We start from the raw sequence: 25,665 nt of genomic DNA on the forward strand, positions 1-25,665 counted from the left end.
TTAACCCCAAAAAATCATCCCAAAAACATCCCAAAATATCCTGAGAAAAACCCCAAAAACATCCAAAACATCACAAAAAATATCCCAAAATCATCCCAAAAATATCCTGACAATAACCCCAAAATCATCCCAAAAAAATCCCCAAAATCATCCCAAAAATATCCTGAGATTAACCCCAAAAACATCCCAAAAATATCCCAAAAATATCCCCAAAACATCACAAAAATATCCCAAAATCATCCAAAAATATCCTGACAATAACCCCAAAAACATCCCAAAAATATCCCCAAAATCACCACAAAAAACATCCCGAAATAATCCCAAAAATATCCTGAGAATAACCCCAAAAACATCCCAGAAACATCCCCAAAATCATCACAAAAAATATCCCAAAATAATCCCAAAAATATCCTGAGAATAACCCCAAAATCATCCCAAAATAATCCATAAATATCCTGAGAATAACCCCAATATCATCCCACAAATATCCCCAAAATATCCTGAGAATAACCCCAAAATCATCCCCAAAATATCCCAAAAATCACCATAAAAACATCCCAAAAACATCCCCAAAATATCCTGAGAAAAACCCAAAAACATCCCAAAACATCCCAAAAACATCCCAAAAACATCCCAAAAACATCCCCATAATCACCACAAAAAATATCCCAAAATATCCTGAGAATAACCCCAAAATATCCCAAAAACATCCAAAAACATCACCAAAAAATCCCAAAATCATCCCCAAAATACCCTGAGAATAACCCCAAAAACTTCCCAAAAATATCCCAAAAACTTCCCAAAAATATCCCCAAAACATCACCAAAATATCCCAAAATCCTCCCAAAAATATCCTGAGAATAATCCCAAAATATCCTGAGAATAACCCCAAAATCATCCACAAAATCTTCCCAAAATATCCTGAGAATAACCCCAAAAACATCCCAGAAACATCCAAAAACATCCCAAAAATATCCCAAAATCATCCCCAAAATATCCTGAGAATAACGCCAATATCATCCCAGAAATATCCCAAATCATCACAAAAACATCCCAAAATCATTCCAAAAATATCCCCAAAATCACCACAAAAAATATCCCAAAATCATCCCATAAATATCCTGAGAATAACCCCAAAAACATCCCAGAAATATCCCCAAAACATCACAAAAATATCCCAAAATAATCCCAAAAATATCCTGAGAATAACCCCAAAATCATCCCCAAAACAACCCCAAAATCACCACAAAAATATCCCAAAATAATCCATAAATATCCTGAGAATAACCCCAAAAACATCCCAAAAATATCCCCAAAACATCACAAAAAATATCCCAAAATAATCCCATAAATATCCTGAGAAAAACCCCAAAATCATCCCAAAAATATCCCCAAAACATCACAAAAACATCCCAAAATCATTCCAAAAATATCCCAAAACATCACAAAAATATCCCAAAATAATCCCATAAATATTCTGAGAATAACCCCAAAAACATCCCAGAAACATCCCCAAAACATCCTGAGAATAACCCCAAAATGTCCCCAAAATATCCTGAGAATAACCCCAAAATCGTCCCAAAAATATCCCAAAATCATCCCAAAAACATCCCCAAAATATCCTGAGAATAACCCCAAAATCGTCCCAAAAATATCCCCAAAATCATCACAAAAAACATCCCAAAAATATCCTGAGAATAACCCCAAAAACATCCAAATCATCCCAAAAACATCCCAAAAATATCCTGAGAATAACCCCAAAATCATCCCAAAAACATCCCCAAAATATCCTGAGAAAAACCCCAAAAACATCCCAAAACATCACAAAAATATCCCAAAATATCCCCAAAAATATCCTGAGAATAACCCCAAAAACATCCCAGAAATATCCCAAAAACATCACAAAAATATCCCAAAATCATCCCATAAATATCCTGAGAATAACCCCAAAAACATCCCAAAAATATCCCCAAAACATCACAAAAAAATCCCAAAATCATCCCAAAAACATCCCCAAAATCACCAAAAAAACATCCCAAAATCATCCCATAAATATCTTGAAAAATACCCCAAAACCATCCCATAAACACCCCCAAATAATCCCATAAAAACCCCAAAACATCCCAAAAACCTCCCCAAAAAATCCCCAAATCCCCCCAAAATCCCCCCAAAAAACTCCCTAAAATCCCCCAAAACCCCCCCTCAAATCACCCCAAAATCCCCAAAAATCCTCCCAAAACTCCCCAAAATTATCCCAAATCCCCCCAAAATCCCCCCAGGACCCCCCAAAATCAACCCAAACCTTCCCCAGACACCCCAAAACCCCTCCAGGACCCCCCAAAATCAACCCAAACCCCTCCAGGACCCCCAAAATCAACCCAAACCCCTCGGGACCCCCAAAATCCTCCCCAAATTCCCTTAAAACCCCCCAAAAATCCCCTCAAAATGTCCTAAAATCCCCCCAAAACAGCCCCAAATCCCCCAAAATCCCCCCTAAAATCACCCCAAAATCCCCCAGGACCCTCAAAATCCCCCAAAATGCCATAAAATCCCCCCCAAACCCTCCAAGACCCCCCAAAATCAACCCAAACCTTCCCCGGACACCCCAAAATCCCCCCAGGACCCCCCAAAACCCCCTTAAAACCTCCCCAAAATCCCCTGAAATCCCCCAAAATCCCCCCTCAAAAACCTCCCACAATCCCCTCAAAACTCCCCAAAATCCCCCAAAATCCCCCCAAAACCTCCCAAAGACCCCCAAAATCAACACAAACCTTCCCTAGACCCCCCAAAATCAACCCAAACCCCTCCAGGACCCCCAAAATCCTCCCCAAATCCCCCTTAAAACCTCCCCAAATCCCCTCCAAACTCCTTCAAACTCCCCTAAAATCCCCCCAAATCCCCCCAAAATCGCCCTCAAAACTCCCCCAAAATGGCCAAAAATCCCCAAAATTGCCCCAAATCCCCCCAAAGACCCCCCAAAATCAACCAAACCCCTCCAGGACCCCCAAAATCCTCCCCAAACCCACCCAAATCCCCCCAAAAATCCCCCTCAAAATGTCCTAAAATCCCCCTCAAAACACCCCCAGGACCCCCCAAAATCCCTCCAGGACCCCCAAAATCAACCCAAACCTTCCCCAGACACCCCAAAATCCCTCCAGGACCCTCAAAATCAACCCAAAGCCCTCCAGGACCCCCAAAATCCTCCCCAAAATCCCCCTTAAAACACCCCAAAAATCCCCTCAAAACTCCCTCAAATCACCCCAAAATTGCCCCAAAATGCCCTAAAATCCCCCCAGGACCCCCCAAAATCTCCCCAAAATGCCATAAAATCCCCCCCAAACCCTCCCAAGACCCCCAAAATCAACCCAAACCTTCCCAGGACCCCCAAAATCCTCCCCAAATCCCCCTTAAAACCTCCCCAAATCCCCTTCAAACTCCTTCCAAATCCCCTAAAATCCCCCCAAAATCGCCCTCAAAACTCCCCAAAATGGCCAAAAATCCCCCAAAATTGCCCCAAATCCCCCCAAAGACCCCCCAAAATCAACCCAAACCCCTCCAGGACCCCCAAAATCCTCCCCCAAACCCACCCAAATCCCCCCAAAAATCCCCCTCAAAATGTCCTAAAATCCCCCCAAAACAGCCCAAATCCCCCAAAATCCCCCCTAAAATCACCCCAAAATCCCCCCAGGACCCCCCAAAATCTCCCCAAAATGCCATAAAATCCCCCCAAACCCTCCCAGGACCCCCCAAAATCAACCCAAACCTTCCCAGGACCCCCAAAATCCTCCCCAGGACCCCCCAAAACCCCCTTAAAACCTCCCCAAAATCCCCTGAAATCCCCCAAAATCCCCCCTCAAAAACCTCCCACAATCCCCTCAAAACTCCCCAAAATCCCCCAAAATCCCCCCAAAACCTCCCAAAGACTCCCCAAAATCAACACAAACCTTCCCTAGACCCCCCAAAATCAACCCAAACCCCTCCAGGACCCCCAAAATCCTCCCCAAATCCCCCTTAAAACCCCCTGAAAACCTCCCCAAATCCCCCTCAAAACTCCCCCAAAAATGCCCAAAAATCCCCCAAAATTGCCCCAAAATCACCCCAAATCCCCCCAAAATCCCCCCAGACCCCCCAAATCTCCCCCAGCCCCACCTGAGAACATCTCCCCGTGGCGGGTGTAGCCCCTGGCCCGCGCTGTCTCCAGCAGAGCCCCCAGACCCAATTGGGGCCGGGGGGGTCCCAGCAGAGCCCCGGCCATGGCCAGGGCAACCAGGCCACACCTGGAAATTGGGGGGATTTTGGGGGGATTTGGGGGATTTCGGGGGGATTTGGGGATTTTGGGGGGATTTTGGGGGATTTTGAGAGGATTTTGGGGGGATTTGGGCGATTTTGGGGGGGATTTGGGGGGAGTTTTGAGGGGGTTTTAAGGGGATTTTATTGGGGATTTGGGGGAGGATTTTGGGGGTCCTGGAGGGGTTTGGGTTGATTTTGGGGGGTCCTGGAGGGATTTTGGGGTGTCTGGGGAAGGTTTGGGTTGATTTTGGGGGGTCCTGGAGGGATTTTAGGGGGTCCTGGGGGTGTTTTGAGGGGATTTTTGGGGGGATTTGGGGAGGGTTTGGGGGAGGATTTTGGGGATTTTGGGGGGTCCTGGAGGGGTTTGGGTTGATTTTGGGGGGTCTAGGGAAGGTTTGGGTTGGTTTTGGGGGGTCTTTGGGGGGTTTTGGGGGGATTTTGGGGATTTTGGGGAGTTTTGAGGGGATTGTGGGAGGTTTTTGAGGGGGGATTTTGGGGGATTTCAGGGATTTTGGGGAGGTTTTAAGGGGGTTTTGGGGGGTCCTGGAGGGATTTTGGGGTGTCCGGGGAAGGTTTGGGTTGATTTTGGGGGGTCCTGGAGGGGTTTGGGGGGATTTTATGGCATTTTGGGGGATTTTGGGGGGTCCTGGGGGGATTTTGGGGTGATTTTAGGGGGGATTTTGGGGGATTTGGGGCTGTTTTTGGGGGATTTTAGGACATTTTGAGGGGGATTTTTGGGGGGATTTGGGTGGGTTTGGGGGAGGATTTTGGGGGGTCCTGGAGGGGTTTGGGTTGATTTTGGGGGGCCCTGGGGGATTTGGGATGATTTTGGGGAGTTTTGGGGGCAGTTTTGGGGGACTTTGGGGAATTTGGGTGGATTTTGGGGGGATTTTGGGGAATTTTTGGGCATTTTTGGGGGAGTTTTGAGGGGGATTTGGGGAGGTTTTAAGGGGGATTTGAGGGGGATTTTGGGGGGTCCTGGAGGGGTTTGGGTTGATTTTGGGGGGTCTAGGGAAGGTTTGGGTTGATTTTGGGGGGTCTTTGGGAGGTTTTGGGGGGATTTTTGGGGGGATTTTGGGGGATTTTTTGGGCATTTTTGGGGGAGTTTTGAGGGGGATTTGGGGAGGTTTTCAGGGGGTGTTAAGGGGGATTTGGGGAGGATTTTGGGGGTCCTGGAGGGGTTTTGGTTGATTTTGGGGGGTCTAGGGAAGGTTTGGGTTGATTTTGGGGGGTCTTGGGAGGGTTTGGGGGATTTTATGGCATTTTGGGGGGATTTTGGGGGGTCCTGGGGGGATTTTGGGGTGATTTTAGGGGGGATTTTGGGGGATTTGGGGCTGTTTTGGGGGGATTTTAGGGCATTTTGAGGGGGATTTTGGGGGGGATTTGGGTGGGTTTGGGGGAGGATTTTGGGGGGTCCTGGAGGGGTTTGGGTTGATTTTGGGGGTCCTGGGGGATTTTGGGGTATCTGGGGAAGGTTTGGGTTGATTTTGGGGGGTCCTGGAGGGATTTTGGGGGGTCCTGGGGGTGTTTTGAGGGGGATTTTTGGGGGGATTTGGGTGGGTTTGGGGAGGATTTTGGGGGATTTTGGGGGGTCCTGGAGGGGTTTGTGTTGATTTTGGGGGGTCTAGGGAAGTTTTGGGTTGATTTTGGGGGGTCTTTGGGAGGTTTTGGGGGGATTTTTGGGGATTTTGGGGAGTTTTGAGGGGATTGTGGGAGGTTTTTGAGGGGGGATTTTGGGGGATTTCAGGGATTTTGGGGAGGTTTTAAGGGGGTTTTGGGGGGTCCTGGGGGGATTTTGGGGTGTCCTGGGGAAGGTTTGGGTTGATTTTGGGGGGTCTTGGGAGGGTTTGGGGGGATTTTATGGCATTTTGGGGGATTTTGGGGGTCCTGGGGGATTTTGGGGTGATTTTAGGGGGATTTTGGGGGGATTTAGGGCTGTTTTTGGGGGGATTTTAGGGCGTTTTGAGGGGGATTTTTGGGGGGATTTGGGTGGGTTTGGGGGAGGATTTTGGGGGTCCTGGAGGGGTTTGGGTTGATTTTGGGGGGTCTTGGGGGGGTTTGGGATGATTTTGGGGAGTTTTGGGGGCAATTTTGGGGGACTTTGGGGAATTTGGGTGGATTTTGGGGGGGATTTTGGGGGAATTTTGGGCATTTTTGGGGGAGTTTTGAGGGGGATTTGGGAGGTTTTAAGGGGGATTTGAGGGGGATTTGGGGAGGATTTTGGGGGTCCTGGAGGGGTTTGGGTTGATTTTGGGGTGTCTAGGGAAGGTTTGGGTGATTTTGGGGGGTCTTTGGGGGGTTTTGGGGGGATTTTGGGGGATTTTGGGGAGTTTTGAGGGGATTGTGGGAGGTTTTTGAGGGGGGATTTTGGGGGATTTCAGGGGATTTTGGGGAGGTTTTAAGGGGGTTTTGGGGGGTCCTGGGGGGATTTTGGGGTGTCTGGGGAAGGTTTGGGTTGATTTTGGGGGGTCCTGGGAGGGTTTGGGGGGATTTTCTGGCAGTTTGGGGGGATTTTGGGGGTCCTGGGGGGATTTTGGGGTGATTTTGAGGGGGGATTTTGGGGATTTGGGGCTGTTCTGAGGGGGATTTTAGGGCGTTTTGAGGGGGATTTTGGGGGGATTTGGGTGGGTTTGGGGGAGGATTTTGGGGGGTCCTGGAGGGGTTTGGGTTGATTTTGGGGGCCCTGGGGGGATTTGGGATGATTTTGGGGAGTTTTGGGGGAATTTTGGGGGGATTTTGGGAATTTGGGTGGATTTTGGGGGGGATTTTGGGGGAATTTTGGGCATTTTTGGGGGAGTTTTGAGGGGGATTTGGGGAGGTTTTCAGGGGGATTTGAGGGGGATTTTGGGGGGTCCTGGAGGGGTTTGGGTTAATTTTGGGGGGTCTTGGCAGGGTTTGGGTTGATTTTGGGGTGTCTAGGGAAGGTTTGGGTTGATTTTGGGGGTCTTTGGGGGGTTTTGGGGGGATTTTGGGGGATTTTGGTGAGTTTTGAGGGGATTGTGGGAGGTTTTTGAGGGGGGATTTTGGGGGATTTCAGGGATTTTGGGGAGGTTTTAAGGGGGTTTTGGGGGGTCCTGGGGGGATTTTGGGGGTCCTGGGAAGGTTTGGGTTGATTTTGGGGGTCTTGGGAGGGTTTGGGGGGATTTTATGGCATTTTGGGGGGATTTTGGGGGGTCCTGGGGGGATTTTGGGGGATTTTGAGAGGATTTTGGGGGATTTGGGCGATTTTGGGGGATTTGGGGGGATTTTTGGGGGAGTTTTGAGGGGGTTTTAAGGGGATTTTATTGGGGATTTGGGGAGGATTTTGGGGGTCCTGGAGGGGTTTGGGTTGATTTTGGGGGGTCCTGGAGGGATTTGGGGTGTCTGGGAAGGTTTGGGTTGATTTTGGGGGGTCCTGGAGGGATTTTGGGGGGTCCCGGGGTGTTTTGAGGGGGATTTTAGGACATTTGAGGGGGATTTTTGGGGGATTTGGGTGGGTTTGGGGAGGATTTTGGGGGATTTTGGGGGTCCTGGAGGGGTTTGGGTTGATTTTGGGGGTCCTGGAGGGGTTTGGGTTGATTTTGGGGGATCTAGGGAAGGTTTGGTTGATTTTGGGGGTCTTTGGGAGGTTTTGGGGGGATTTTGGGGGATTTTGGGGAGTTTTGAGGGGGATTTTGGGGGGTTTTGAGGGGGGGTTTTGGGGGATTTTAGGGAGTTTTTGGGGGGTATTTTGGGGGATTTGGGGAGAATTGTGGGGATTTGGGGTTTTTTGGGGCTGGGTTTCAGGGATTTTGGGGTTTTTGGAATATTTGGGGGAATTTCGGGGGATTCGGGGTTTTTGAGGGATTTAGGGGTTTTTGGGAGTGGGTTTCGGGGGGTTTTGGGGATATTTGGGGGAATTTTGGGGGGGTTTTGGGTGAGATTTGTTGGGTTTTGGGGGGATTTGGGTTTTTGGGGATTTTGGGGGATTTGGGGGATTTTGAGGGGATTTAGGGGTTTTTGGAGTGGGTTTGGGGGGATTTGGGGATATTTGGGGGGGTTTTGGGGATATTTGGGGGGATTTTGGGGGGGTTTTGGGCGGGATTTGTTGGGTTTTGGGGGGATTTTGGAGATGTTTTTGGGGGATTTTCGGGGGAATTTTGGGGGGATTTTGGGAGGCGGGTTTGGGGGGGTTTTGGGGATATTTGGGGGAATTTTGGGGGGGTTTTGGGCAGGATTTGTTGCGTTTTGGGGGGATTTTGGGGGATTTTTGGGGGATTTGGGATTTTTGGGGGGATTTGGGGGATTTTGAGGGGATTTAGGGGTTTTAGGGAGTGGGTTTGGGGGGGTTTTGGGGATATTTGGGGGAATTTTGGGGGGCGGTTGGGTGGGATTTGTTGGATTTTGAGGGGATTTTGGGGGTTTTTGGAAGGATTTGGGGGGATTTGGGGGTTTTGGGGGGATTTGGGGGATTTTGAGGGGATTTTGGGGTTTTTGGGAGTGGGTTTGGGGGATTTGGGGATGTTTTTGGGGGTTTTTGGGGGGGATTTGGGGGATTTTGGGGGGATTTGGGGTGATTTTGAGATGATTTTAGGGGTTTTTGGGGTGAGTTGGGGGTTTTTGAGGTGATTTTGAGGTGATTTTGGGGGTTTTTGGGGTAATGTTGGGTGTTTTTGGGTGTTTTTGGGGTGATTTGGGGGTGATTTTGGGTGATTTTGGGGTGATTTTAGGGGTTTTTAGGGTGATTTTGGGTGTTTTTGGGTGTTTTTGGGGTGATTTTGGGGTGATTTTGGGTGTTTTTGGGGTGATTTTGGGGGTTTTTAGGGTGATTTTGGGTGTTTTTAGGGTGGTTTTGGGGTGATTTTGGATGGTTTTGGGGTGATTTTAGGGGTTTTTAGGGTGATTTTGGGTGTTTTTAGGGTAATTTTGGGTGTTTTTAGGGTGTTTTTGGGGTGATTTTGGGGTGTTTTTGGGTTTTTGTTACTCACTGGGGCCCGTTCTGGATCAGGGGCGGCACCGGGCGGTGGAACAGGAGCCACTTCCAGGGACCCTCCAGGCTTGGTGGGGAGGGGGAGACCATGGGAGACCCCTCCCCAAAATCACCCCAAAAACCCCCAAAAAAACCCCAAAACCCTCCAAAATTTCCCCCAAGACCCCTCCCCAAAATCACCCCAAAAAACCCCCAAAAAAACCCCAAAACCCTCCAAATTTCCCCTCAAGACCCCTCCCCAAAATCGCCCCAAATTCCCCCAAACCAGCCCAAAACTCCTCAAGACCCCTCCCCAAATTCCCCCAGGATCACCCCAAGACCCCTCCCCAAAATTGCCCCAAATCCCCCCCAAACCCCCTCCCCAAAACCATCCCAAATTCCTCCAAGACCCCTCCCCAAAATCCAGCCCAGGGCTCTCCAAGACCCCTCCCCAAATTCACCCCCAGACCCCTCCCCAAATTTCCCCAATCCCTTCCCCAAAACCTCCTCAGACCCCTCCCCAAATCCCCCAAGACCCCTCCCCAAATTCCCCCAGGACCACCCCAAGACCCCTCCCCAAAATCCTCCCAAGAGCCCCCAGGACCCCTCCCCAAATTTCCCCAAATTTCCCCAAAACCTCCACAAGACCCCTCCCCAAAATCCAGCCCAGGGCTCTCCAAGACCCCTCCCCAAATTCCTCTCTTAAACCTCCCCAAACCCCCCCAAAATCTCCTCAAGACCCCTCCCCAAATTCCCCAAGGACCCTCCCAAGACCCCTCCCCAAATCCCCTCAAGGACCCCCCAATCTCCCCCCAGACCCCTCCCCAAAACCCCCCGAGGACCCCTCTCCAATTTCCCCCAATCCCTTCCCCAAAACCCACCAAGACCCCTCCCCGAATTCCCCAAAACCTCCCAAGACCCCTCCCAAACTTCCTCCTCAAAGCCACCCCCAGACCCCCCCAAAACCCCCTCAAGAACCCCCCAGACCCCTCCCCAAAACCTCCCAAACCTCCTCAAGACCCCTCCTCAAAACCCCTTCACCCCTTCCCAAACTCCCTCAGAGACCCCTCCTCAAAAACCCCAAATCCCCCCAAAATCCTCCAAGACCCCTCCCCAAAACCCGCCCAGGACCCCTCCACAAAACCCCCCTCAAACCTCCCCAAATTCCCCCCAAAATCCCGCTCAAAACCCCCCCAGACCCCCCAAAACCCCCTCAAGTTCCCCCCAGACCCCTCCCCAAAACCTCCTCAAGACCCCTCCCCAAATTCCCCTCACGAGCCCTCACCTGTCCCTGCGCCTCCTCAGCAGCTCCCGGAGCCCGCCGTCCTCTCCGAGCGCCTGCCCCGCTCTCTCCAGCGCCTCCCGCAGGACCGGCCCGAGCCCGGGGCGGCTCCCGGGGGTCCCTGAGGGGGTCCCGGGGGTCCCTGAGGGGGTCCCGGGCGGCGGCGGCGGCGGAGGGGGCGGAGGGGGCGCCCGCTCCATGCCCGGCCCCGGGATCAAACTCGCCTCTGATTGGCTGGAGCGGCGAGGGGAGGGCGGGAGTTGCCTGAGGGGAGAAGCGCGGTGATTGGTTGGTTTCGCAGAGGGCGCGGTGATTGACATGAAAGGCGGGTGAAGGCGGGAACTGAGGAAGGGAGACGCGCGGTGATTGGTTGTGGTTGGGAGGGGGAGGCGGGACTTGCCTGAGGGGAGCCGCGCGGTGATTGGTTGGTTACGTAGAGGGCGCGGTGATTGACATGAAAGGCGGGTGAAGGCGGGAGTTGCTGAGGGGAGACGCGCGGTGATTGGTTGTGGTTGGGAGGGGGAGGCGGGAGTTGTCTGAGGGGAGGCGCGCTCTCATTGGCTACTTTGGTTTAGGGGCGGTGATTGACAGGGGAGGCGCAAGGGAGGCGGGAGTTTCTGAGGGGAGGCGCGCGGTGATTGGTTAAATGGGCGGGCGTTGCTGAAGGAAGACGTACGCTGATTGGTTGGTTTAGAAAAAGGAAAGGCGGGCGTTGCTAAGAGGAGGTGCGCGATGGTTGGTTAGCTTGGCGCGAGAGAGGCGGGCGTTCCTGAGGAAAGACGCGCGGTGATTGGTTGGTTTAAAAAAATGAGGAGGCGGGCGCTGTTGAGGTGATTCGCGCGGTGATTGGTTGGTTTGGGGCATTGGGAGGCAGGAGTTCCTGAGGGAAGGCGCGCACTGATTGGTCGATTTGGAGCCGAGCGCGCCGCGATTGGCTGGGAAAAGTCCGGGAATTTTAACGGAATACTCCCCGCTTTTTGGGAAAAATTCCCGTTTTTTAGAGGAGAAACTTTGCCGGATTTTTTGACCCTACATGACCTGAAATAACTTAAATATCCCTACATGAACTCTAAAAACTTCTTCAAAACCGTTAACTATCTAAAAATAATGCAAATAAACCCAAAAAACGCAAATAACCCTAAAACACCCTAAAACACCCGAAAATAAACCCAAATAACCCAAAGTACGCCAATATAAACACAAAGAAGCCCCAAAAATCCCCAAATAATTCCAAATAAACAAAAACCCCCATTAACCCAAATAAACCCAAATACTGCCAAATAACCCAAAAATTAAAAACAACTACAAAGAACCCCCCCAAAAAACACCAAATTAAAAACAAAAACAAAACAGAAAAAAACCAAATAGCCTCAAAAAACACAAAAAAAAGAAAAATAAACCAATTTAAACCCCAAAAAAACCACCAACAAAGTCCATTAAAAGCCACAAATAATTCCCAAATAATTCCTAAAAAAACCCAAGTAACTCCAAGTACACCTAAATAAACACCAAAGAAATTCAAATAAACCCCAAATGAACCCAAAGAACTCTACATAAGCCAAAAAAAACCCAAAACTAAACCCAAATAACCCCCAAAAACACGAAAAAACGCCAAAAAAAAAACCCAAATAATCCCCAATATAAACCTAAATACACCACAAGTCACCCCAGTTCCTCCCGTCCCCTCCCAAAAACAGATCCCGGCCAATCAGGGTGCGCGGCACTGATCACGATAATGTTGCTGGGCAGAAACTGAAAGCACTGGTCCCACTCAGCGATTCTCAGCCAATCAGCGACCGGATCAGCTCTGACTCATCAGTTGCCAAGCAGAGACCAAAACCTGCCACTCGGTTAAACACACAAGAGACAGCGCGGTGTAATTTTTAGCCAATCAACGCGTTTCTCGCTGATTACTCATCAGTTGCCAGGAGAGGAATTGGGAAGGAGGGGAAGGTGACACGGGGGATGCGGGGGGGACCCCAAATTAATCCAAAACGAGGTTGGAAACCCAAAACGGAGCAGGAGGGGCCTGGACCTCCAAAAGCAAACACGGGGGAGGGGATGGGACCCCCAAACAGGATGAAGCCAATTTTGTTCCTGGAATATGTAAAGTAGATTATGGATATGCAAAAATAGCCATGAATATGCAACAGGCTGATGTCATGGGAGACAAGGACCATCGAGCAAAGGTTGTTATGGCCGCCAAGACCCCCCAGTTATTTTCGGGGACACCCCTAAATTAATCTGGTTTTAATTACATCAGCCTGTGGCATATTCTTAGATCCTTATGCAAATCCATGAAATAATTTACATATTCCGGGAATGATTTTAAATGGCCCCTCCCTGGGGGTGTCTCCCCATTGCAGGAGCCTCCACTGAAATGGAAAATGTAAACCCTCTCCCTTTAAGTAGTAATATATTACTATTATTATTATTATTATTATTATTATTATTATTATTATTATTATTAATAATAATAATAATAATAATAATAATAATAATAATAATAATAATAATAATAATAATAAATTATTTTGACATGAAGGGTCTCTCAGAAAAGATATGGGAGTAGAAATTTATGCCGAATTTTGCCCCAAAAGGCGAGAATAACTGCTTAAGAGACTCAGCTTAAGTCAAATAAGCAAGAGGTATTTTATTGCCACGGGTCGGAGAAATCACAAAATGGATTTCTAAGTTATGTACAGCAAAAGCGGGTTTTTATACAATTTTAAACAAGGATTACATCATTTATTACATGCATATTCATAGGCAGGCGGAGTCTACCGGGAATTCTTGGTCTTCCTTAGTGAAATTTTAAGATTTTCCTAATTTGGACTTCTTCCTGTTATCCTTGGCATGTTTTTCCATGGCTTGGCTGAAGTTACTGTTGTACTTGGCTTGATCCTAACGGCTTGGCAGGTCACTTTAACTTTTTGGCTTCCACTTCTGTTTCTTCAAATATTCTAATTCCAAAGTTTCTTCTGTGGGTGTATTTTAGATTAACTTATCCAAATATCTGATCAAAGTTCTTCCTGATAGTGTATTTTAGGTTATTTATTAACTTCTGCGATTCCCTTGATATACTTTTGAGTGTCTTTTAATTCTTTTATTTCTCAGAATCTATTGTTCATTATAAAAAATGTCTTCAAAATAACAGGGGTTTTATTAGCAAAAATTACAACTACAAGTGCAGTCGTACAAACAAGAAAAACCAGTGACAGAGTCAGAATCCTCTGGGAATCCATTGGGAAAAGGTTGATCCTTTGGAATCCAGTGGGAAAAGCTGAAATTTTGGAAATCTGGTGGGAGAAGCTGAAATTTTGAGAAATCCAGAGGAAAAAGCTGAAATTTTGAGAAGTCCAGTGGGACAAGGGCTCATCCTTTGTGAATCCATTTCTTACCCATCAAGGACAGGGCAAAGGCAAGGCCGTGCGGTTTTGAGAGGGTACCCAAAGGGTGGAGTTGGGGTTTGGGTAAAGGGAGGAGTTCTCAGCAAAACAAGGATGAGATCACATTGCTGCCTCTTACCAAAAGTGGCACGTCATAGAAAACATGGCCCAAAATCCCACATTCCCTCTAAAATAGAGAAATTACACAACTTCAGATATATTCGATCAAATTCCTTCACTGACAGCAGTCTGCGCTGTTTTTAAGGGATGAAGATGAAGCAGAGTAAAAAAAGGTGAAACTAAATTCAGAAACAGCCAGGTGTGTTCCCAGCAGTATCACAGGGAATGTGAGTGACCAGGGCTGTGCCCACAGTGCCTCCTCCAGTGGGGGATGGAGCTGGAGCAGCGCACGAAGCTCTGCCTGCACTCGGGGCACTCGCAGGGCTTCCCTTAGTGGTGTCTCCGTTGGTGTTGGGTCAAGTTAGAGCGTCTGGAGAAGCTCTTCCCACACTGGGGACACTCGTAGGGCCTCTCCCCTGTGTGGATGCGCCGGTGCATGACGAGGGTGTAGTTCTGCTTGAATCCCTTCCCGCAGTCGGGGCAGCGGAAGGGCCTCTCCTCTCTGTGAATCCGATAGTGCTGGAGGAGATCAGAGCTGGTCTGAAACCTCTTCCTGCATTTGTCACACTCGTAGGGCCTCTCCCCAGTGTGGATGCGCCGGTGGATGATGAGGTGGAAGTTGTGCTTGTATGCCTTCCCACACTCAGGGCATTGGAAGGGCCTCTCCTCTCTGTGACTCCGATAGTGCCTGATGAGATTGGAGCTGCTCTCAAACGCCTTCCCACACTTGGAACACTTGTAGGGCTTCTCCCCTGTGTGGATCCTCTGGTGCACAACCAGGCTGGAGCTCTCTGTGAAGCTCTTCCCACACTCCCCACACTCGTAGGGCTTCTCCCCAGTGTGCATCCTCTGGTGCACGATCAGGCTGGAGCTCTCTGTGAAGCTCTTCCCACACTCCCCACACTCGTACGGCTTCTCCCCAGTGTGGGTCCTCTGGTGCCTGATCAGGGCAGAGTTCCGTCTGAAGCTCTTCCCACACTCCCCGCACGTGTGGGGCTTCTCCCCATCACGGAGCTGCTCACGGAGCACCAGCTCCGAGCTCTGGCTCCATCTCCGGCCGCCTTCCCGGCCCAGGCCGGCTCTTTCCCCCTCACATCCCCGCCGGCTGCGTTTGCAGCCCCTCCCCGTGCGGCATCTCCGCGCCTTTTCCTCCCCGTTGCCTTCCTGCGCCGTGGAGCCGCTCAAAACGGCCTCTGCCACCAGCTCCTGCCGCGGGCATTTGTCCTCCCTGCTCTCCATGCTCAGCTCCTGCTCTGGGGGAGGAAGGACAAGGACACCATGGGATTTGCCTCCGTGCCACGGCCGAGGGCAACGAGATCCCCCCAGGGCGTCCCCGGCAGGACGGCACCGCCACCCCCCGATGTCCCCCCGAGGGGCCTTTTCCGCTCAGCCTTGGACTTCTCCATTCTCCAAACATCCCCCCAAAAACCCAACCCAGGGGACCCCCGGGATATCCGGGCCGGGCTCCCCCTCCCTGCTCACCGGCGCGATGCGGGGGCCGATGGTCCCACAGGTGGGGGCTGCGAATCCAGGCAGGGTCGACCGCGTGGATCCGTCCGCTCAGCCTTGATCCGCCTTTGTCCCTCCTCTTCCTCTTCCTCCCGCTCCTCCTCGTCCATCGGCCCTCCCGCTCCTCAGCCTTATCTCCGCCTCCTTCTCCTCTTCCATCCCGCCCCTTCCATCCCTTCTCCTCCTCCTGCTCGCTAACCCCACCTCCTTCACCTCCTTCCATCGCTGCTCTCTCTCCGCCTTCATCCCTCCCCTTCCATCTCCGCTAGCCCTGCTCCTCTCCCCGAACCGGCTGGAACCGTGAGGGGAAAGGGGGCGGGGAAAGGGCGGGAACCGTGAGGGGAAAGGGGCGGGCTCAGGCCAAGGGCGGCAAGTGTGAGGGGACGCTCTGGGACGCGGCACTGTGCGAACAGAACTGCAACGGACTGAACAGGAACGGGACAGAAATCAGTAAGTCTGAAAGTTTTATTTGCACTCAAATACACCCCACACAACCAGCCCCACACAATCCCCAGCCCAGCGCTCTAATTGAGATCCCACTACTGTAAATCACAGCCTGGCTGTAGAATCGAGGAAGATTTGTACGGCATGGAGTTTTTCTCAGGAGGGATTGAGCATTCTGGGGCAAGACTGAGCTGTTTTCACGGGGATTTGAGTCGTTTTGAGGTGACAGATTCATCTCTCTTGGCTTCTGGAGTGCAAAGAGACCGAGAAGAGTAAAAAATTAAGGTGATATTAAAAGGAGAAGCTTCCAGGTGTGTTCCCAGCATGGATCACAGGGAATGCGAGTGACCAGGGCTGTGCCCACAGTGCCTCCTCCAGTGGGGGATGGAGCTGGAGGAGCACACGAAGCTCTGCCTGCACTCGGGGCACTCGCAGGGCTTCCCTCACCGGTGGCTCCGATGGTGTCGGGTCAAGTGAGAGCTGCTGGAGAAGCTCTTCCCACACTGGGGACACTCGTAGGGCCGTTCCCCAGTATGGATGCGCCGGTGCCTGACAAGGTTGGAGTTGCGCTTGAATCCCTTCCCACAGTCGGGGCAGCGGAAGGGCCTCTCCTCTGAATGAATCCGATAGTGCTGGAGGAGATGAGAGCTGGTCCGACACCTCTTCCTGCATTTATCACACTCGTAGGGCCTCTCCCCTGTGTGGATGCGCTGGTGGAGGACGAGGGTGGAGTCGTACTTGAATCCCTTCCCACAGTCGGGGCAGCGGAAGGGCCTCTCCTCTCTGTGACTCCAATAGTGCTGGAGGAGATGGGTGCTGGTCCGACACCTCTTCCTGCATTTATCACACTCGTAGGGCTTGTCCCCTGTGTGGATGCGCCGGTGGATGATGAGGTTGGAGTTGCGCTTGAATCCCTTCCCACACTCAGGGCATTGGAAGGGCCTCTCCTCTCTGTGACTCTGATAGTGCTTGAGGAGATTAGAGTAGGCCTGAAACGCCTTCCCACACTTGGAACACTCGTAGGGCTTCTCCCCAGTGTGGATCCTCTGGTGCACGATCAGGCTGGAGCCCTCTGTGAAGCTCTTCCCACACTCCCCACACTCGTAGGGTTTCTCCCCAGTGTGTGTCCTCTGGTGCGTGATGAGATTGGAGCGGTGCCTGAAGCTCTTCCCACACTCCCCACACTCGTAGGGCCTCTCCCCAGTGTGAATCCTCTGGTGCCTGATCAGTTCGCTGTTCCACCTGAAACTCTTCCCACACTCCCCGCACGTGTGGGGCTTCTCCCCAGTGTGGATCCTCTGGTGCCTGATCAGTTCGCTGTTGCACCTGAAGCTCTTCCCACACTCCCCGCACTCGTAGGGCTTCTCCCCAGTGTGAATCCTCTGGTGCCTGATCAGGCTGGACCTGCGGTTGAAGCTCTGCCCACACTCCCCACACTCGTAGGGGCTCTCCCCTATGTGAATCCTCTGGTGCTCGATCAGTTCGCAGTTCCACCTGAAGCTCTTCCCACACTCCCCACACTCGTAGGGCTTCTCCCCAGTGTGGATCGTCTGGTGCCTGATCAGGTCGCTTTTCCACCTGAAGCTCTTCCCACACTCCCCGCACGTGTGGGGCTTCTCCCCATCACGGAGCTGCTCACGGAGCACCAGCTCCGAGCTCTGGCTCCATCTCCTGCCGCCTTCCCGGCCCAGGCCGGCTCTTTCCCCCTCACATCCCCGCCGGCTGCGTTTGCAGCCCCTCCCCGTGCGGCATCTCCGCGCCTTTTCCTCCCCGTTGCCTTCCTGCGCCGTGGAGCCGCTCAAAACGGCCTCTGCCACCAGCTCCTGCCGCGGGCATTTGTCCTCCCTGCTCTCCATGCTCAGCTCCTGCTCTGGGGGAGGAAGGACAAGGACACCATGGGATTTGCCTCCGTGCCACAGCCGAGGGCAACGAGATCCCCCCAGGCCGTCCCCGGCAGGACGGCACCGCCACCCCCCGATGTCCCCCCGAGGGGCCTTTTCCGCTCAGCCTTGGACTTCTTCATTCTCCAAACATCCCCCCGGAAACCCAACCCAGGGACCCCCCGGGATATCCGGGCCGGGCTCCCCCTCCCTGCTCACCGGCCCGATGCGGGGTGCGATGATCCCACAGGTGGGGGCTGCGAATCCAGGCAGGGTCGACCGCGTGGATCCGTCCGCTCAGCCTTGATCCGCCTTTGTCCCTCCTCTTCCTTTCCCCCTCCCGCTCCTCCTCTTCCTTTCCCCCTCCCGCTCCTCAGCCTTATCTCCGCCTCCTTCTCCTCTTCCATCCCGCCCCTTCCATCCCTTCTCCTCCTCCTGCTCCCTAACCCCACCTTCTTCTTCTTCTTCTCCTCCCATCGCTGCTCACTCTCCGCCTTCATCCCGCCCCTTCCATCTCCCCTAGCCCTGCTCCTCTCCCCAAACCGGCTGGAACCGCGAGGGGAAAGGGGGCAGGGAAAGGGCGGGAACCGTGAGGGGAAAGGGGCGGGGAAAGGGCGGGAACTGTGAGGGGAAAGGGGGCAGGGAAAGGGCGGAACCGTGAGGGAAAAGGGGCGGGCTCAGGCCAAGGGCGGCAAATCTGAGGGGACGCTCTGGGAGGCGGCACTGTGCAAACAGAACTGCAACGGACCGAACGTGAACGCGAGAGAAATTAGTAAGTCGCAGAATTTTATTTCCTGTCAAATACATCACGCTCAGCCAGCCCATAACAATCCACATCCGTGAGGTTGAGCAGCGCACGAAGCTCTGCCCGCACTCGAGGCACTGGCTGGGCTTCCATCACTGGTGCCTTCGTTGTTATGAGGTCAAATTAGAGCTCTGTGAGAAGCTCTTCCCACACTGGGGACACTCGTAGGGCCTCTCCCCTGTGTGGATGCGCCGGTGTCTGACGAGGGTGGAGTTCTGCTTGAATCCCTTCCCACAGTCGGGGCAGCGGAAGGGCCTCTCCTCTGAGTGAATTCGATAGTGCAGGAGGAGATCCGAGCTGGTCCGAAACCCCTTTCTGCATTTATCACACTCGAAGGGCCTCTCCCCTGTGTGGATGCGCTGGTGGGTGATGAGGTGGGACTTCTGCCTTAATTCCATCCCACATTTAGGGCATTGGAAGGGCCTCTCCTCTCTGTTAATCCAATAGTGCTTGAGGAGATAGGTGCTGGTCTGAAACCTCTTCCTGCATTTATCACACTCGTAGGGCCTCTCCCCTGTGTGGCTCCTCTGGTGGTTTTTCAGGGCGGAGCTCTGGCTCTAGCGCTTCTCACACACAGAACACTTGAAAGGCTTCTCCCCAGTATGGATCCTCTGGTGCAGGATCAGGTGAGAGCTCTTAATGAAGCTCTTCCCACATCCCCCACACTCGTAGGGCCGTTCCCCAGTGTGGATCCTCTGGTGGTTGACCAGGTCCGATCTCCATCTGAAGCTCTTCCCACACTCCCCGCACGTTTGGGGGCTTCTCCCCATCACGGAGCTGCTCACGGGGCACCAGCTCCAAGTCCCACTGTTCCCGTTTTTTGGGGTCCCAAATTCCCCCAAACTCTCCCAAATGTTGGGGTCCCAGAGTCTATTTTTGGGGTGCCCGTTCCCGTTTTTCGGGTGCCCCGAGCCCATTTTTGTGGTCCCACCATTTCCATTTATCGGGGTCCCAAGTTCCCCCAAGCTCTCACAAATTTTGGGTTCCCTGTGCCCACTTTTGGGCTGCCTGTGTCCATTTTTGGGGTCCCTCCATTCCCGAATTTGGGGTCCCAAATTCCCCCAATTTTCGGGATCCCAGTGCCCATTTTTGGGGTGTCCCGTGCCCATTTTTGGGGTTTCCTGTTCCCGTTTTGGGTGTCCCGTGCCCGTTTTGGGGTGTCCCGTACCCTGCTCCAGCGCCAGCCCCAGCGTGACCCGCCCGGTTCTGCCGGTGGCTCCGAAGATTGCGATCTTCATCCCCGGTGCCGTCAACCAAACCGGACCGAACCGAACCGGATCGTACCGGGAACGGGATCGAGATCGGGATCGGGACCGAGACTCGAACCGGGACCGCGATCGGGACCGGAACCGAGACTGAAACCGGGATTCGAGATCGGGATCGGCACCGGGAGCTCCGCGATGGCTCCGAGGAGTTTTGGGAGGGAACTGGGAGGAACTGGGAGGGAACAGGGCGGGACTGGGAGGGACTGGGACGGACTGGGAGGGACTGGGAGGGACGGGATGGCCTCGGCTCGCTCGGTTCCGCTGCAGCCGCCCCTGTCGGAATGGTCCCGGTCCATATTTGATCCCAGTCCATATTTGATCCCATTCCATATTTGAGCGCAGCCCCTATTTGATCCCAGTCTATATAATCTCAGTCCAGTTTATCCCAGTCTGTACAGTCCGAGTCCATTCGATCCCAGTCCCTGTTTTATCCCAGTCCATATTTGTTCCCAATCTATACTTAATCCCAGTCCACAGTTGATCCCAGTCCATATTTGATCCCAGTCCACATTTGATCCAAGTCCATCTTTGATCTTAGTGTATATAATCTCAGTCCAGTTTATCCCAGTCAGGATTATCCCAGTCTATATTTGATCCCAATTCATATTTCCTCCCATTCCATATTTGTTCCCAATCCATATTTAATCTCAGTTCCTATTTGATCCCAGTCCATATTTGATCCCAGTCTAAATAATCTCAATCCAGTTTATCCCAGTCTGTAGGATCACAGTCCATTTGATCCCAGGCCATATTTGATCCCAGTCCGTATTTCATCCCAGGCCATTTTTTATCACAATTCATATTTGATCCCAGTCTATATAATCTCAGTCCATCTTATCCCACTCTGTAGGATCCCAGTTCCTATTTAATCCCAATCCATATGTGATCCCAGTTCATATCTGACTCCAGTCTATATAATCCCAGTCTATATAATCCCAGTCCAGTTTATCCCAGTCTATATTTGATCCCAGTTCGTATTTGATCCCAGTCCACAGTTGAGCACAGTCTATATATGGTCCCAGTCCATAGTTGATCCCAGTCCAGTTTATCCCAGTCTGTATGGTCCCAATCCATAGGATTCCCAGTCCATATTTGATCCCAGTCTAAATAATCTCAGTCCAGTTTATCCCAGTCTGTACAATCCCAGTCCATATTTCATCCCAGTCTGTATTTGATCCCAATCCATATTTGACCCCAGTCCATTTTTTATCCCAATTCATATTTGAGCCCAGTCCATATTTGAACCAAATCTATTTAATCCCACTCCCTAACTGATCCCAGTCCATATTTGATTCCAAACCATATTTAATCCCACTGCATATTTGATCCCAATCTATTTGATCCCAGACCACATTTGATCCCAGTCCATATTTCATCCCAGTCCATATTTAATCCCAGTCCCTAATTGATCTCACTCCACATTTAATCCCAGTCCTTATTGCCCTGCACACATTCCAAAAGTCTGGAATTCCAGCTCCCAGCCAGGAAAAGATGTTCCCGACCTTGAAGGCAAATGGAGCAAAATCCTCCAGAGACATTTCCCTGCCAGCCCTCAGGACTTCAGGTCCTGGGACTGGGAATTAAAATATTAACCAAGAAATATAATAATAAATAATCGGGGAGGGTCAGTGGGGACAGAGGGGGAAATTAAATCAGGGCAGGGGTCAATAAAATCAGGCAATGGGTCAATTAAATCGGGGCAGGGGCCAATTAAATCAGGGCAGGGGTCAATTAAATCAGGCAAGGGGTCAATTAAATCGGGGCAGGGGCCAATTAAATCGGGGCAGGGGTCAATTAAATCAGGCAAGGGGTCAATTAAATCAGGGCAGGGTCTCTGGTGGTCCCAGGGTCAAGGAGACACTGAGAGAGAAACAGAGCAGGCAAAGAGAGGCAGGAGAGAAAAGAGGACACGAACACAATGAGCTGAGCAGGCGGCACTGTGCGAACAGAACTGCAACGGACTGAACATGAACGGGAAAGAAATCTGTAAGTCTGAGTTTTATTTGCTATCAAATACATCCCACACGCCAAGCCCCACACAATCCCCAGCCCAGCGCTCTAATTGAGATCCCACTACTGTAAATCACAGGCTGGCTGTAGAATCGAGGAAGATTTGTACGGCATGGAGTTTTTCTCAGGAGGGATTGAGCATTCTGGGGCAAGACTGAGCTGTTTTCACGGGGATTTGAGTCGTTTTGAGGCGACAGATTCATCTCTCTTGGCTTCTGGAGTGTAAAGAGATCGAGAAGAGTAAAAAATTAAGGTGATATTAAAAGGAGAAGCTTCCAGGTGTGTTCCCAGCATGGATCACAGGGAATGCGAGCGACCAGGGCTGTGCCCACAGTGCCTCCTCCAGTGGGGGATGGAGCTGGAGCAGCGCACGAAGCTCTGCCGCACTCGGGGCACTCGCAGGGCTTCCCTCACCGGTGCCTACGTTGGTGTCGGATCAAGTGAGAGCTCCTGGAGAAGCTCTTCCCACAGTGGGGACACTCGTAGGGCCTCTCCCCAGTATGGATGTGCCGGTGCCTGACGAGGTTGGAGTTCTGCTTGAATCCCTTCCCGCAGTCGGGGCATTGGAAGGGTCTCTCCTCTCTGTGAATCCAATAGTGCTGGAGAAGATGGGAGCTGCTATTAAAGCCCTTCCCACACTTGGAACACTCGTAGGGCCTCTCCCCAGTGTGGATGCGCCGGTGGGTGATGAGGTGGGAGTTCTTCTTGAATCCCTTCCCACATTCAGGGCACTGGAAGGGCCTCTCCTCTCTGTGAAACCGATAGTGCTGGAGGAGATAGGTGCTGGTCAAAAACCTCTTACTGCATTTATCACACTCATAGGGCCTCTCCCCAGTGTGGATCCTCTGGTGCATAATCAGATTGGTGCGCTGGCTGAAGCTCTTCCCACACTCCCCACACTCGTAGGGCTTCTCCCCAGTGTGGATCCTCTGGTGCCTGATCAGTTCGCAGTTCCGCCTGAAGCTCTTCCCACACTCCCCGCACCTGTGGGGCTTCTCCCCATCACGGAGCACCAGCTCCGAGCTCTGGCTCCATCTCCGGCCTCCTTCCCGGCCCAGGCCGGCTCTTTCCCCCTCACATCCCCGCCGGCTGCGTTTGCAGCCCCTCCTAGTGCGGCATCTCCTCGCCTTTTCCTCCCCGTTGCCTTCCTGCGCCGTGGAGCCGCTCAAAACGGCCTCTGCCACCAGCTCCTGCCGCGGGCATTTGTCCTCCCTGCTCTCCATGCTCAGCTCCTGCTCTGGGGGAGGAAGGACAAGGACACCATGGGATTTGCCTCCGTGCCACAGCCGAGGGCAACGAGATCCCCCCAGGCCGTCCCCGACAGGACGGCACCGCCACCCCCCGATGTCCCCCCGAGGGGCCTTTTCCGCTCAGCCTTGGACTTCTTCATTCTCCAAACATCCCCCCAAAAACCCAACCCAGGGACCCCCCGGGATATCCGGGCCGGGCTCCCCGTTCCTGCTCACCGGCGCGATGCGGGGGGCGATGATCCCACAGGTGGGGGCTGCGAATCCAGGCAGGGTCGACCGCATGGATCCGTCCGCTCAGCCTTGATCCGCCTTTGTCCCTCCTCTTCCTCTTCCTCCCGCTTCTCCTCGTCCATCTCTCCTCCCGCTCCTCAGCGTAATCTCCGCCTCCTTCTCCTGTTCCATCCCGCCCCTTCCATTCCTTCTCTTCCTCCTGCTTCCTAACCCCAACTTCTTCTCCTCCTTCCATCGCTGCTCACTCTCCGCCTTCATCCCTCCTCTTCCATCTCCTCTAGCCCTGCTCCTCTCCCCGAACCGGCTGGTACCGTGAGGGGAAAGGGGGCAGGGAAAGGGCGGGAACCGTGAGGGGAAAGGGGCGGGCTCAGGCCAAGGGCGGCAACTGTGAGGGGACACTCTGGGAGGCGGCACTCTGCGAACAGAACTGCAACGGACTGAACATGAACGGGACAGAAATCAGTAAGTCTGAAAGTTTTATTTGCACTCAAATACACCCCACACACCCAGCCCCACACAATCCCCATCCCAGCACTCTAATTGAGTTCCCAGTACTGTCAATCACCTCCCAACCCCATCTCAGGCTGGCGGCTGTGCAATCGAGTAAATTTATTATGGCATGCAGTCTTTCTCGGGTGGGATTGGGCATTCTCAGGTAAGACTGAGCTGTTTTCACTGGGATTTCAGTAGTTCTGAGGTGACAGATCCATCTCCCTTGGCTTTTGGAGTGCAAAGAAATGGAGAAAAGAAAAAAATTAAGGTGAAATTAAATGGAGAAACAGCAGGATGTGTTGCCAACATGGATCACAGGGAATGTGAGTGACCAGGGCTGTGCCCACAGTACCTCCTCCAGTGGGGGATGGAGCTGGAGCAGCGCACAAAGCTCTTTCCCCACTCGGGGCACTCGCAGGGCTTCCCTCACCGGTGCCTACGTTGGTGTTGGGTCAAGTTAGAGCTGCAGTAGAAGCTCTTCCCACACTGGGGACACTCGTAGGGCCTCTCCCCGGTGTGGATGCGCCGGTGCATGACGAGGGTGGAGTTGTGCTTGAATCCCTTCCCACAGTCGGGGCAGCGGAAGGGCCTCTCCTCTGAGTGAATCCGATAGTGCAGGAGGAGATGGTAGCTGGTCCGAAACATCTTCCTGCATTTATCACACTCGTAGGGCCTCTCCCCTGTGTGGATGCGCTGGTGGCTGATGACGTTGGAGTTGCGCTTGAATCCCTTCCCACACTCAGGGCATTGGAAGGGCCTCTCATCTCTGTGACTCTGATAGTGCCTGAGGAGATCAGAGCTGGACTGAAACGCCTTCCCACACTTGGAACACTTGTAGGGCCTCTCCCCAGTGTGGATCCTCTGGTGCCTGATCAGGCTGGAGCCCTCTGTGAAGCTCTTCCCACACTCCCCACACTCGTACGGCCTCTCCCCAGTGTGCATCCTCTGGTGCACGATCAGGCTGGAGCCCTCTGTGAAGCTCTTCCCACACTCCCCACACTCGTAGGGCTTCTCCCCAGTGTGTGTCCTCTGGTGCGTGATGAGATTGCAGTGGCGCGTGAAGCTCTTCGCACACTCCCCACACTCGTAGGGCTTCTCCCCACTGTGGATCCTCTGGTGCCTGATCAGGTCTCTGTTCCACCTGAAGCTCTTCCCACACTCCCCGCACGTGTGGGGCTTCTCCCCATCACGGAGCTGCTCACGGAGCACCAGCTCCGAGCTCTGGCTCCATCTCCGGCCGCCTTCCCGGCCCAGGCCGGCTCTTTCCCCCTCACATCCCCGCCGGCTGCGTTTGCAGCCCCTCCTCGTGCGCCATCTCCGCGCCTTTTCCTCCCCGTTGCCTTCCTGTGCCGTGGAGCCGCTCAAAACGGCCTCTGCCACCAGCTCCTGCCGCGGGCATTTGTCCTCCCTGCTCTCCATGCTCAGCTCCTGCTCTGGGGGAGGAAGGACAAGGACACCATGGGATTTGCCTCCGTGCCACAGCCGAGGGCAACGAGATCCCCCCAGGCCGTCCCCGGCAGGACGGCACCGCCACCCCCCGATGTCCCCCCGAGGGGCCTTTTCCGCTCAGCCTTGGACTTCTCCATTCTCCAAACATCCCCCCAAAAACCCAACCCAGGGACCCCCCGGGATATCTGGGCCGGGCTCCCCCTCCCTGCTCACCGGCGCGATGCGGGGGGCGATGATCCCACAGGTGGGGGCTGCGAATCCAGGCAGGGTCGACCGCGTGGATCCGTCCGCTCAGCCTTGATCCGCCTTTGTCCCTCCTCCT

The 25,665-nt window shown here is 52.7% G+C and overlaps 1 protein-coding gene and 1 pseudogene across 1 annotated transcript; both read right to left on the reverse strand.

The window, feature by feature from the left end:
* Window positions 1–4,149: 4,149 nt before the first annotated feature.
* ACTMAP (actin maturation protease) lies at window positions 4,150–10,699 on the reverse strand (the record flags this gene model as incomplete). Its single annotated transcript, XM_063182030.1, has 3 exons — window positions 10,503–10,699; window positions 9,237–9,305; window positions 4,150–4,277 (listed from the first exon to the last, which is right to left on the reverse strand). Coding segments are annotated over exons 1-3 (394 nt in total), but the record flags the coding sequence as incomplete, so codon positions are not given.
* A 2,428-nt stretch (window positions 10,700–13,127) lies between these two features.
* LOC134433143 (zinc finger protein 850-like) lies at window positions 13,128–25,652 on the reverse strand (annotated as a pseudogene).
* Window positions 25,653–25,665: the final 13 nt, after the last annotated feature.

Source organism: Melospiza melodia, unplaced genomic scaffold, assembly GCF_035770615.1.
Source record: "Melospiza melodia melodia isolate bMelMel2 unplaced genomic scaffold, bMelMel2.pri scaffold_140, whole genome shotgun sequence".
Classification (NCBI taxonomy): domain Eukaryota; kingdom Metazoa; phylum Chordata; class Aves; order Passeriformes; family Passerellidae; genus Melospiza; species Melospiza melodia.